The sequence below is a fragment of the Hyperolius riggenbachi genome, chromosome 3, assembly GCF_040937935.1.
Source record: "Hyperolius riggenbachi isolate aHypRig1 chromosome 3, aHypRig1.pri, whole genome shotgun sequence".
Taxonomy (NCBI): Eukaryota; Metazoa; Chordata; class Amphibia; order Anura; family Hyperoliidae; genus Hyperolius; species Hyperolius riggenbachi.
The window spans coordinates 275,452,587-275,467,311 of record NC_090648.1 but is presented as its reverse complement, the minus strand read 5'-3'; the positions used below and the strand labels follow the sequence as shown (position 1 = coordinate 275,467,311).

Sequence of the window (14,725 nt, the reverse complement as noted above, 5' to 3'; positions counted from 1 at the left end):
CTGTAATGTAATGTAATGTAACAACGTACAGTGAGGAATATGACAAGATTGTGTATATCCTTAAGAAGTATCTTCCAGTATTGGAGGGTGATAAGGATTTACGTTGTGTTTTGCAACAGGGGGTACGCTTTGTGAGCAGGCGTGCTCCCACTTTGGCACAAACATTGTCTCCTAGTCTGTATGAGTCCCGAACCAGGTCTTCTACCTGGCTGAATGTGTTGGGCTCATACAGATGTGGAGTGAGAACATGTCACTATTGTAAGGTCCACTCTCGAACCCGAGTTGCTACGTCAACCTTGAACGGACGCAGTTTCCCCATTAGGCAATTTGTTAATTGCGGGACGTCTAACGTGGTGTATCTCATTACTTGTGGGACTTGTGCCCTACAGTATGTGGGATGCACCACGAGACCGTTACGTGCTAGAATAGGGGAACATTACTGTGGTCCGGCTTGGCTTAGCACCAACGTCTCCAATGTGGCGAAACACTTTCGCCAGGTCCACCAAGGTGACATGTCCTCTTTTTCCTTCCATGGCTTGGAGAGAGTTTTGCCTGCACAGAGAGGGGGGGACACAACCAAACTGCTCAAGAGCCGGGAGGCATTGTGGATTTTCAGAATGGGCACGAGACTCCCAAAAGGTCTGAACTCCCGCTGGGATCTGGCGCTCCTAACTTAGTGCTTATTCCCTCTATATATGCTGCTCCTTGATGGTTTTAATTGTACAAATCACATTTTCTATATATTTTTATAGGTTTTATCATATTTTTATATACTGGTGTGGGATTTGATTGGAATTTTGTACGTTATGCCTGTAGGCCTCCCGTTTCGATTCAACATCTGGCTATGGACCAATTAGCAATGCCTGTTTGGCTTTTTTAGGTGTTGTACTCTATATTGTACATATCCCTTCCTGTGTGTGGGGTTAGGGGTGTTTCCCTGGACATTGTCTCGGGAACCACCCACCCCACCGAAGGAGGGTATATAGGAGGCCTTTTGTGTTATTTGCACTCTAACTATGAATAAGGACCAGTAGGTCCGAAACATGTCAGCTGGTGATATGTGTTGACCTTTGGATACGTCCATGAATAAAGTTATAGGATTTTAGGAGCATCGTGCGGACCTCTTTCGTTTTCAAACACTGTAATGTATCACACATCTGCTGCGGGGATGCCGCGATTCAACAGGGGCATTCATGCTTAACAGGATTTTATGACAAAAACATGTAAAAAAAAGAGGCTTCAGAGTCTCTTAAAATAGGCTCTGAGTAGACTAGGTAACTAATAATAATAATAATAATATTTGTACACTATGCAACTAAAGCAGTAGTTTATCTTGGGTCAACAACAACATTTGTAAGGTGATTTTCTCCCATAGGACTTATAGCACATAGCATATCCCAGATAAGTATTCAGTAGTTAGTAGAAAGATGAATTTTTTCACAGAAGAAAAAGCTACATGTCAAACTTTCAGTCTAAATTTAAACATCTTCAGGAATGAATGGAGCTGTTCTGACAGGGTGTGGTAAGTGCACCATAGCAAATGAGCAACATGTCAGAAGGCTTTCAATGGACTCTGGGAATAACTAGAATATTTGATTCTACTGATATAAACCTACAAGAATATAAAATATTATAATTATTATAATATTATATAATATACATGTACTAACTCAAAATGTATCACAAAAAATACAACAGAATGTTACCAAATTAATAATAATAAAATACAAACCTGTTTGAAGGCATTAAATAACAGCTGTAGTTTGCTTCTTACAATATCAGATGTAAAATTATAAAAGCAGGAACCCTAGATGTGTCCTATACAGAAATTATTAATCAATAATATTTCATGCTAATAAAAGTGGAGAGTGAAACCGCCCTGTGAAGGTACTGGATTTTCTACAACATAGCAGTAGCACCAGCCGCATAAATAACTGCAGACACTACGTGACTGGCTTAGTACATTTTCAAGGTCAGGGGTACAGTCTTATGAAAATCTGCACAACAAGGTTCAAAAAGTGCACAATATAAAGGACATGAGTGAAGATAGCCATGTCAAAGAGCAACCATATTTGGGCTGTCATATGGTCAGTCACTTGTCAACTTGTCCTTGTAGGATTTTTCAAATTCCTGGCCCTGTGTAGCTTTTCTCTGCATAAAATGCATCAGCTAAAGTACAACCTGAGAGTATTTAGGTTATAGTGGTAGATAGCTGAGGGGACATTTCATGGGCAACTTAGCAATTGTTGAAGTTATCATGGATATGTGGTAACAGGGCTGTACCAGGTGTTGCCATCCTAATTTTTATTGACATTGCAAGCTCAAGTTCAGTATGCTTTCTTGCATATTTTTCAGCACTCAGCAGTGTGATCCAATGTGTGGAAGATATATAATATCTTTGCTAATGCCTGGTGGATCCTGGACTGGCTACCTCTTTATGGTGATTTATGTGATTGTTGGCTGGGGTGACAAGGAGAATGAAAAGAAAAAGCTTTGGCTACAGGAAAGAGGATTAGGCTGTTATTTTGGTAACCATTCATTGGTACATGTTTGCACATTTATTTTTAATAAAAATGGTGTGAATCACACTGGTGTCACCTCTCTTTAGTACACATTTCAAAAGTGGTAACCAGCTCCACTACCTGTGTGACGTGCAACACCTTGTCTCCTGCAAAATGTATGCGGTGATGCAGCTGTATATTGCCTCACATAGTGAGGCTGGCTGGCTGATGATGATGCCTGGTGACTCTTTAATGTCACATTATAATACTCAATTAGCTAATAAAAAAATGTAGTGACTGAAAGTAAAAATATGGTTGCTGCATTTTGGCGAGAAAACACAACATGTCAAAATTTAAAGGCCACTTCCCAAGAATTCTGCATTACGTGAGAAACACTTTCACCCTGTGCATGATTTTCTGAATTGTGCCCCCTCATTCCTAGCTATTGACTATGATTTAGGAAATGTACTCCCTCATTCCTAGTTATTAAAGGGAATCTGACTTGAAAATAAACTGATGATATAATGAATTGTAAGTGTAGTTCAGCTAAGAAATAGAATATTAGTAGCTAAGGTACGAGTCTCATATTGTTTCCAGTAAAAGAAGAGTTAAGATACGTCACTTGTTATCTATGCAAAAGAGCTTTTCTGAGCTCTCTGACCCAACTCGGGTCGGAGACAGTCTTATCTTCTGAAGCACTTAGGGCCCTTTTCCACTACCCTTCATTTTGAAATCTGATTATGATTGCTAACGGATCCCAAAATGCAGGGTACAGTAAAACTAATAGTAAAACTAAGTGCGATCCGACTACGTTGCAAGTTTGGCCTGAGCGCAATCGTCATCCTGCTGCATTTTGGATGTAATTGAGCACTACTATACTGAGTATAGTAGCTGAATCTCAATCGCATTAGTGGAAATTGTTTTGAAACACGATTGCGATCACGATTAAAAGAACCCCTCCTGTATATAGCTCCAGATAAGCTTTTACTGCAGGGGAGTTAAAAGGATCATTAGCTCTGCTCTGTTTCATAGTTTAAAATACAGATTGTGGTTTATATTTGCAAATATGACGGATGCAACATTATAATAAAGATATATAACTGAAAATAAAAATTGGAGACTCTTTTCTTTGATACTAATGTTCTATTCATTATTCATATAAAAATGAAAAAAAAAAGTAGGCTACCTGATATGTAAGGCTGAGCAGATCAGGTAGCCGCAAAAAACGCCCCCCCCCCTCCCCTGGGCCGCAATGGCACACTTTCACTTTTGTGACCTCTGGGTCACGAGTCACGACACTGCACTGAGAGGCTGTGTGTCTCTCATAGCATGTAGGGAGGTGGGGGAGCGGCAGGAGGCTCGGCGAAGGAGAGAGTGCTGCCCAATGGCACCTCAGGAAGCCCTGCAAGGAACGCCCCTGGCGGGCATTTTAAACATGGAATTCCTCTCCCCTGTCTTTATCTCTGAGTTAGCGACAAATCTTGTTGCTAAACTCGGGGGGCTACAGCGCGGCGGTGGGTGGGGGGGGCAGAGTGCGGCAGTTGGGGGAAACAGTGACATGTAATTAGGCAGAGAACATGGCTCCGTGTCACATCTGCCCCCCGAAGATCCACCTCGGGTTCTCTTTAACCGGTTCAGCGCCGCAGTGCCGAAAATCTCATGCATCCGAGCAACGTTCACCTCCCATTCATTCGCCTATAACTTTATTGCTAATTATCACAATGAATTGATCTATATCTTGTTTTTTCCGCCACCAATTAGGCTTTCTATGGGTGATACATTTTGCTAAGAGCCACTTTACTGTAAATGCATTTTAACAGGAAGAATACGAAAAAAAACGGAAAAAATTCATTATTTCTCAGTTTTTGGCCATTATAGTTTGAAATTAATATACGCTACCATAATTAAAATGCATGTATTTTATTTGCCCATCTGTCCCGGTTATTACACCGTTTAAACGATGTCCCTATCACAATTTATGGTGCCGATATTTGATTTAGAAATAAAGGTGCATTTTTTCAATTTGCGTCCATCACTATTTATAAGCTTATAATTTTAAATGATATAATAACATATTCTCTTGACATGCATATTTAAAAAGTTCAGACCCTTGGGTAACTATTTATGTTGTTTTTTTTTTTTAAATAAAAAAAGTGTATGCAGGTAATTTTTGGTGTGGGAGGGAAACTGCTAATTTTAAAATGTAAAATAATATTTTTTTTAATCAAAAATGTATGTGGGTGCAGTTTACTATTTGGCCACAAGATGGCCACAGAGAAAAAAGTCCTGGATGCGAACTAGCTCGCATCTAGGAACTTAAATGCTGAGGAGTTGTTTCCTGGGGGCAGAAATACCGCGCTCTCTGGAGAGAAAGCGTCGGTATTTCTGCGGGGAAGTTAGATCGGTGAATGGGAATTATATTCCCATTCACTGATCGGGGGGCTAGCGGCGGGCTACGGGAGCGCGCGCGGGGCGCGCCCGTTTGCGCGCGGGGGCCCGCCCGATCGCGCGCACGAGCCGGCGGCAGCAGCAGTGCCTATCTGGACGAGGAAGCTCGTCCAGATAGGCCGAACTGGTTAAGCATGATTTTCTGATTTGAATTGTTTAGTATATCCTATATTTCTACAACGCTAACTTATTATTGCTTTGCAGAGTATGTAGAATAATTTAGATCTAACTCTGTCCCTAGGGTATTTATAATCTAATGTACCTGCAACATTCATATAAAGGATTATGCAGGAGAAAAGAGGCGCCAAAAGGATAAAAGGAAGCTAAATTAGCTTAAAAAACTTACCGCCTCCAAGTAGACACACAATGACTGTAGTAAAGACAGTCAATATATTTAATTTATGAACTCCAAATATGCAACGCGTTTCACAGGTTTGATCCTGCTTCATCAGGCAATAACAACAGAGCAATAGCATATGTGGTCAGTAGAAGATCCTGGCTAAAGGTACTCATAGGATGTTAGGCCCCTTAGCACACCTAGACTGCAAAAAAGTCACACACGTGGTATCGCCGTACTCAGGAGAAGTAGTATAATGTGTTTTGGGGTGTATTTTTACACATACCCATGCTGGGTGGGAGAAATATCTCTGTAAATGGACAATTGTGTGTAAAAAAATTGTCATTTACAGAGATATTTCTCCCACCCAGCATGGGTATGTACAAAAATACAACCCAAAACACATTATACTACTTCTCTTGAGTACGGCGATACCACATGTGTGAAACTTTTTTGCAGCCTAGCTGCGCTAAGGGGCCCAACGTCCTATGAGTACCTTTAGGAGGATTTCACAAGTCATTTTGAGGCATTTGGTTTCTAGACTACTCCTCACGCTTTAGGGCCCCTAAAATGCCAGGGCAGTATAGGAACCCCACAAGTAACCCCATTTTAGAAAGAAGATACCCCAAGGTATTCTGTTAGGTGTATGATGAGTTCATAAAAGATTGTATTTTTTGTCACAAGTTAGTGGAAAATGACACTTTGTGAAAAAAACAATAAAAATCAATTTCCGCTAACTTGTGACAAAAAATAAAATCTTCTATGAACTCACCATACTACTAACGGAATACCTTGGGGTGTCTTCTTTCTAAAATGGGGTCACTTGTGGGGTTCCTAATACTGCCCTGGCATTTTAGGGGCCCTAAAGCGTGAGGAGTAGTCTAGAAACCAAATGCCTCAAAATGACCTGTGAATAGGATGTTGGGCCCCTTAGCGCACCTAGGCGCTTCTGAACGGCCGGCGGGATGACGTCGCGGGTGGGGGGAGCCTATTGCCGGCAGATGCACGCGCAACGAGCGCGTGATCCCCGGCCACAGAGCGCAGAATGACCCCCCGCCCATCGGCGTATTGCGGTCGTTCTGCACATCACTTTGCCGCCGCCCATCAGCTGTGGGCGGTCGGCAAGTGGTTAAATATTAAATACTTAACGCAGGAAGAAGTAAAGGCAAGACTAAATTAATTAAAAATAGACAAGGCACCTGGCCCGGATGGCATGCATTCTCGGGTCCTAAGGGAATTAAGTTCTGTTATCAATAAACTCCTTTATCTTATCTTTTGTGATTCTCTTTCAACTGTCAGAGTTCCGAAAGATTGGCGTACAGCCCACGTTTTCCCATTATTTAAGAAGGGCAAAAAATCAGATCCGGGAAATTATAGACTGGTAAGCTTAACATCAGTTGTGTGCAAACTATTTGAGTGGTTACTAAGAGATACTATACATGACTTCATAATAGAAAATAGTCTTATTTCTCAGCATCAGCATGGGTTTACTAAAGATAGGTCCGGTTTGACTAACATGCTCAGCTTTTAAGAGGTAGTGAATGTTAATGTGGCTATTGGGAATACTTTAGATGTGATATACTTGGACTTTGCAAATGCCTTCGGCACTGTTCCCCACAAAAGTCTGGTGCAAAAGTTGAGGCTGCAAGGACTGGGGAAGAATCTGTGTGCATGGATAGGGAACTGGCTAATCACCAGAAAACAAAGAGTTGTGGTCAATGGATCTTATTCAAAATGGGAGACTGTTAGCAGTGGGGTCCCACAAGGGTCAGTACAGGGTCCAGTGCTTTTCAATTTATTTATTAATGATCTAGTAGATGCAGTAGAAAGAAATTTTGCTATTTTTGCAGATGATACAAACGTGTGCAGAATCATCAACTCTCAGGAAGATAGTGACATATTGCAACAGGATCTGGATAGGATGGCTATATGGGCACATAAATGGCAGATGAAAGTCAATGTTGAAAAATGTAAAGTCATTCATTTTGGTCGTACCAATGGTCTAACACCATACAAAATAAAGGGATACCGATGGGGACATCAAATTTGGAGAAGGACTTAGGAGTACTCATCGACAACAAGGTAAATAATCGTATTCAATGCCATCCGCTGCAGCTAAAGTGAATACAATTTTGGGATGCATTAAAAGGGAAATAAAAACTCAAGAAGCTAGCAGAATATTGCCCCTGTTTAACTCTCTAGTAAGGCCACATCTGGAATATGGAATTCAGTTCTGGGCACTACATTACAGGAAGGATATTGCAGTTTTAGAGCAGGTGCAGAGACGAGCAACAAAATTGATAAGAGGGATGGAAGGTCTCACTTACTAAGAAAAGTTAGATAAACTGGGTTTATTTAGTTTAGAGAAAAGACGTCTTAGAGGGGATCTAAATAACATGTATAAATACATCAGAAGGCAATATAAAAGCTTGGCGAATGAGCTTTTTGTCCCTAGGCATTCACAAAGGACTAGCGGACATGATCTGTGCATGGAGGAAAAACATTTCAGCCATTTATTTAGGAAAGGGTTCTTTACAGTAAGAGTGATTAAGATGTGGAATGCATTGCCACAAGAAGTAGTTATGGCAAATTCTATATCTGCATTTAAAGGGGGCTTAGATGCCTTCCTTGCATTGAAAGACATCAATGACTATAATTACTAGGTAATGCCCAGTGATGTTGATCCAGGGATTTTATCCGATTGCCATCTGGAGTCGGGCAGGCATTTTTTTCCCTTTTGGGGCTAATTGGACCATGCCTTGTAAGGGTTTTTCACCTTCCTCTGGATCAACAGGGATATGTGAGGGAGCAGGCTGGTGTTGTACTTTGTTCTCTGGTTGAACTCGATGGACATATGTCTTTTTTCAACCCAAATAACTATGTAACTATGTATAGGACAGAGTGCTCAGGGGGTGCAGATTATCAAAAAAGCAGTGGTGATGAAAGTTGTGCTAATTTCTACACCTTAGTGTTGGTGAAGGGTGCAGGTAGGTTGTGAAAGTTACAAGGGAAAAATGTATGTGAGAAGGAGATTAAACATTCTGAGTGGAGGATGATAAATTAGATCATATCAGCCGCAGAACTTAAAAATGTCTGATTGGACAAGTAGAATCTCAAGCCAGCTCCTTTCAGTTCCTTCAATTTTTATTGAGTTCAGCTCATTAATAATAAGCTTATGATGATCAGAAGATGCACCACCAAATGGGATAGGCATGCAGATCTCACATGCTACTAATAATATACTTGTGAAGAAGCACTTATCAGAAGATACACCTCCAACCAGGCTAGGTATTGTTAGATTCAGGGCAAAGAGCATATTCAGGGAAAATGAAGCACAGAAAAGTATGAGACACAATGAAGCATAAGGGCCCGTTCAGACTACAAAATGCGGACCGCAACGCATGCGGACCGCAACGCGTACGAACGTACGCATGTCCGCGTTCGTATGCGTTGCGTGGCTGATCCCATCACTGAAAAGTGAATGGGACAGCCGCGCGTTTTTGTAAAATCTGCGTGCAGCATGCGTTCCCGGACCGCACAGGTCCGGAACGCATGCTGTGTGAACATCAGACATTGCACTCTATGCAATGTCTGATGTCGTGCGTTTTGGCCACCTGCACGCGTTTCCAAAACGCGGCTGGAAACGCGTGCAGTGTGAACGGGCCCTAAGGCACTAACAGAGGGAAGTATGACTGATTGGCATAGAAATATAATTGTATGTTATCTGCCTTTTATCATTTTGCAATAAAGAACAAGTGAAAGAAATGTAATTGAAATTGTGTACTTATTGGGTATGTACCAAGTATGTGTAAATTTGCTTAGTAGGAGATAAAACAAAGAAAGTCTGATGTCTACTCATAATCTTATACTACAACATGTAACTTGGGAAAAACGTTTTCCCTGAAATAGCAGTTCAATGACCCTTAGGCTGGTATGGGATTCATTTCCTTTCTGCAGCTAGAGAAGGAGGATGCGTTCCCCCTTTATTGATAAAGGAGTACCCAGATTGCTTATTCATAGTGACTGTAGGGAGGGTCTGTGCCCTGGACTCTCATGCTGCATGCTGTAGCCAGGAATTACAGCGTTGGAAGAAAGAACAGCCTGGTAGTTAGGTGACTACAATGTCTGGAGAATTATTCAGAGAATTTCTTTAATATTTGTAAGTGAATTTCAAGTGAAAACAAACTTATGTGATACCATGTATATACTTATGTTTTTCGGCATAAAAAAGTTCTACCCCCTCGGCTTATATGCGAGTCAATGAAGCAGAATAGATGGTGAAGCAGGTTTTTTTACTGGCAGAGGAGTGTAAGGATTGTGCACTAGTGATCCTGCTCTTGCCAGCTACCTCCCTGCTGTATCCATACCCATCCATCCCCTGCAACATGGTGTGCAGAGTGTGCTGCTCAAGACTATATGTGTCCCCAGGCTTGTGGAGTGGAGGGTGCAAGCAATGTGTCAGCTGTGCAATGATCGGGGATTCTGCCTGTGTGATAATTGCTGAGTTTCATATCTAAGATGCCATCTAGTGGCATCTTGAGACACAGCTGTATCATCTTTGGTGCACATCTGGCTATAGGGAGAGGGGATGACTTGTACTGGGCACAGATATGGCTACTGGGCAGAGGGCTTATACGCGAGTCAATCACTTTTTCTTGGTTTCGGATGGAAAAGTGGGTACCTCGGCTTATACGTGGGTCGGCTTATATGCAATTATATACTGTAATTAATTCTATATTTAGTATGGAATCTCATATTTTCATTTTTAAGATTGCATCAAAGGTGCTATTTAGAGCCACACTCTGCCTTGTTAAGCTGAAAGAGAAAGAGAAGTAATGACCTATTGAACTTCCCTGAACTTAAGACTCATTAGAAGCCTTATCTTTCTTAGCTGTTTTAGCCTCTATTTACTTTTCAGGAAATTGGACTGAATTAGGCTAGTTGTCGACAAACTATTTTGCATAGATAACAACTTTTTAGTTGGAAAACAAAAAGGGACTTCAGAGAATTTCCTACTAGGGCTAATACTGTAAATACCTCTGTTTATCTCATCATGTCACATGTTACTTCAGGTACACTTCAAGTGAGGAACTGGTGATTGTTAGGGTTGTATATGTAGAACATGTGTACCTACCTATGTTTGTATGCTTGTGGATGTGTGTGAGGTTTTCTGTATAAAGGAGAGAATTTGTGATTGTCTGTGTTATGTATTTGTAGTGTTCATATGTGGTTCATCTTCTCATGCCTTTATTAAGTAAATAAGGAACTACGATAACATAATCTAACTAGAGACTCCCTACTGAAGTCTGAAAGTAGGACATGATCACCATTCCCTAATCGATTTCCAGTGGAAGGTAATGGATTGTAGAAATAGGCCACTGTCACACACAGAATGGCCACCTTGACCTGAAGGCAGGGAGTCTTCATTGCATGTAAGCCTCCCATGGCATACTGCAGATTGCTTGCTTGATGTATGCCTCATCTGAGCAGAACAGAACAGTTATAGTAGCTTGGGACAACTAAAGACTCTTGGCCATCTGAAGTTGGGTATTGGCCCTTGACATGGAAAAGACCTTTGACAGTATAGAATGCTTGTGACTAGAGAAAGTATTAAACACTTTTGGCATTGAAGGCTTTTTTGATATATATTTAATTGGCATATGCTTTACCAACTGACAAAATTTTGTTCATCAAATGACTTGAATATCCAAGTAATACTTTGGTGAGTGACATGCTGGTCATACTGTTTGTCACATTTAGAGTTTAATTTAGTCTTGAAGTCCCCAGGGGAACGACTTTCGACCATAGGTTATATTGTGCCATTCAAGTGAGCTATACCCAGTTACAATCTGCATTATTTGCATAACATTTATTTTTCTTCACAAATCCTATAAGTTGTATAACTGACAACAGGGGCCATTTCAGTCATTTTTTTGCTTTTAAAGTAGTCTCTGCTAACTACAGCATGATCCTTCTGATGATAGACTCTGGACAAGAGATCTGGGAATGTAGGTTGTTCAGGATCACTTCATTTAGATCTCAAGATTAATAGGAGTGCTAACTAACTGTATATTTTTTACTTTGTTTATTAACAAAACAGAAAAGGAACTAGGAGATTGGGAAAGACCTTACTGTCCCCATGACAGTTCTTAAATATTAATCTCTTGAATTATTCATACAAAACACTGATGATCAAAACAAGCTTTGTATATTATCTGAATGAGATTGGGGTCAGGAACCAATGAAATCAGCCCCTGACCAGCTCACGGAGCTCTGCTGTCATATAGACAGCAGGGTGAGTGGGCTGCAGCCGAGGGAGAGCGGAACGATCAACAAGGCAGGCAGGCTAATTGAAATATATGCCCTGGCAGGTATAACAGGTCTCAAACAGGGTGAAGATTTCGATTAGCGTGGTCCAGAAGCAGTTGGAGTATAATCCTGACCAACTCTAAGGGTCGGTTCTCTCATGAAGCAAGGTTAAACATTTCCATCAGGTGCAGAGATTACAGGGGCAGCATTTTTGTGCTGTATGTTTACACTAACAGCATACAGTCAGAGTGGGAGAAGCAAGGGGAGAGCGAGATGAAGAGGTCATCATTGGGGAAAAGCAGCTTGTTGTGCTGTGTGAGGAATCTGACAGTGAGTGAGGAGGGGAAGGCATGAGAGCAGAGGTGTTTCACTTGATTTGCACAGCAGGCGGTGGCACCGCTGTCCTGAATGAGGAGGAACGGAGTGGCTGTGGGTGAGCAGTTTGTTTGTCACAGACTCACAGGCACCAGCCAGTGTGCTGTTGTTTTGAGCTGCAGCATGTCATGTGAGAACATTAAATTAAGAAGAGTACTTTTTTGGGTGCTGTGCGATCAGTCCAATTCAGGGGGTGGGGCATACTCACACATTTTCCTCAGGCAGCAAAAAGTCTACAACTGGCCAATGTCAACTCTACTTTTTTCAATTGTACCAGCATAGCCTAAGAGAACTTGTATTCATACAGTTAAAAATAACACATTATTTTGTATTTTGAACAGATATTAGCATACTGTGGGACAGCATTACGTATGATCCTAAAAGACAAGTCCTAACCTGGAATCCTCTGTGTCCTGTGAATGCTGAGGTCCATCTATGCTGGATGCCAGAACACAATGACAGATGTCTCAGAATCACAAACTCATTAAGTGACGAACACGACAAAGTAAGGGAAAAGTACATTGACCAATAAACCATTTATTCGTAAATGAGAAGAGTAACACCTATGTAAAATGTTGGGGGAAAATGGTGACATGAAGCAGCAGGTGTAAATGTATCAGGGTCATGCCAGTAACTGTGGAATCTCACGCCCAGTTACATGGCACCAGAATACCATCCACAGCTATTAACTAATTTACAAATAATGATGCCATGGCCCAGCACAGGATATCACATTTAAAGAGAACCTGAAGTGAGAGGGATCTGGAAGGCACAATATTTATTTCCTTTTAAACAATACCAGTTGCCTGGATGTCCTGTTGATCCTCTGCCTCTAATAGTTTTAGTCACAGACCCTGTCCCTGAACAAGCATGCAGATCAGATTGACTGACTGCATGCTTGTTTCAGGTGTGTGATTCAGACTCTACTGCAGCCAAAAAGATCAGTGGAACTGCCAGGCAACTGGTATTGTTTAAAAGTAAATAAATATGGCAGCCTCCATATCCCTCTCACTTCAGGCTCCCTTTAAAGGAAATTAACAGACTGTATTATTTTTAGCATTATTTGAAAAGTACCGTATATACTCGAGTATAAGCCGACCCGAGTATAGGCCGACCCCCCAACTTTTACCTTAAAAAAAAACAGAAAAAGTTATTTGCTCGAGTATAAGCCAAGGCTAGGAAATGGAGAGGTGCAGGTGGAATTTTAATGATGGCCATGTGTGTTTTTTTAAATATTGAACACAAAAATTAGAGTAAAGAAGTAATTGTGCATTGTTTTAATGGGCTAACGTATGCAGACATTAACACCACACTCCCCAGTTCACCCCCACCATAGGCACTGTGTGGCAATAGCTGCCCCCCCTCATGTAAATTCAGCAGTGGGAGGCCTAGTAGTAATGACAACCTACAGACATCAGATAGTCTCTCAATGTAATCATCAACGTTCATTCTATAGGTAGTTTTAGCTTATCTGCATAGATATTTATTGACTGTTAATGATTGCATTGAGAGTCCAGCTGATGTATGTAGGCACACTATACAACTTTCTTGAAAAATTCTTGCTGTGCAGCAATAGCTGTGTCCCCCACCATACATGTGTTTGTAGTATGCCCTCCTTAATATAGATCTTTATGTACGGGAGCTGGACGGTTATAGCTGTTCCCCACTGCTGTACATGTGATGTACTGTACGTGTGCCATATATATATATATATATATATATATATATATATATATATATATATATATATATATATATATATATATATATATATATATATATATATATATATATATATACGACTGTACACTTAATAACTCACAGCTTCCGAGCGCCAATAATCCTTCCAAGGTCTGGGTCATCGCAGCATTGTGTTCGGGGAGCGGGTCTTAGCATCTGCAGAGCGGCAGCGAGTGCTTTTACCGGTCTGAACTGCGATCCTTGCCTGTCAGTCCAGTCGCATCTCTATGACCCCTGCGCATGAGAGGCGCCACTAGAGGGAATCATAGCAATGAGACGGGGGCTGACAGGCAAGGATCGCAATGCTGAAGAAAGAAGCGCTCACCGCTCTGCAGATGCTAATGCCAGCCCCCCGATCACGATGCTGCGGTGACCCCGAACCTCTTGACGTCCGGAATCTGTGAGTTATTAAGCGTACAGCTGTCTCCTTATACATGGCACACGCACATCACATGTGCTGCAGCGGGGAACAGCTCCCGCACATAAAGATGTATATAAAGGAGGGCATACTTCAAACACATGTGTGGCGAGGGGGAGCTACGGGACGTTACCGCACACTTCTGTAATTATGGCGGATGCCGCGGGTGTGCTCGGGGAGGTTACATTTGCTCATAGTTGGGGTAGTGACTCGAGTATAAGCCCAGCCCCCCACTTTTGGGCCATTTTTTGGGGGCCAAAATCTCGGCTTATACTCGAGTACATACGGTATATTTTAATGCTTTCTAAGACAAACATTGAATCAAAATAAGTTGCTTCTGTATAGCTTAATTTTTATATTAATATCTCTGCTTTATTTTTAGCACACTTACATGGGTTTAAAATAGACAAGCCGAAAAACAGATAAGAGGCCTGATTCAATTAGTGCAGGTAAAATTACCATGTGCAGGCAATATTACTGTACCAGCGGCATAAAAATACTGCAATAAGTGTAACCCACGATACATGGGTATCTCAATTGTTGTTGTGGTAATGCATGCTTTGCTACTTTTTGCACAGACATGCACGCGTTACCTAC

At 41.4% G+C, this 14,725-nt stretch overlaps 1 protein-coding gene across 3 annotated transcripts in view; it reads left to right on the top strand.

The window, feature by feature from the left end:
* Positions 1-14,725, top strand: part of IL17REL (interleukin 17 receptor E like) — a 148,772-nt gene that overhangs the window by 81,746 nt on the left and 52,301 nt on the right. For all 3 annotated transcript variants that reach the window (XM_068272696.1, XM_068272694.1, XM_068272695.1), the window contains exon 10: positions 12,312-12,475. In XM_068272696.1, the coding sequence (XP_068128797.1) occupies positions 12,312-12,475 (164 nt within the window). The remainder of the gene's footprint in view (positions 1-12,311; positions 12,476-14,725) is intronic.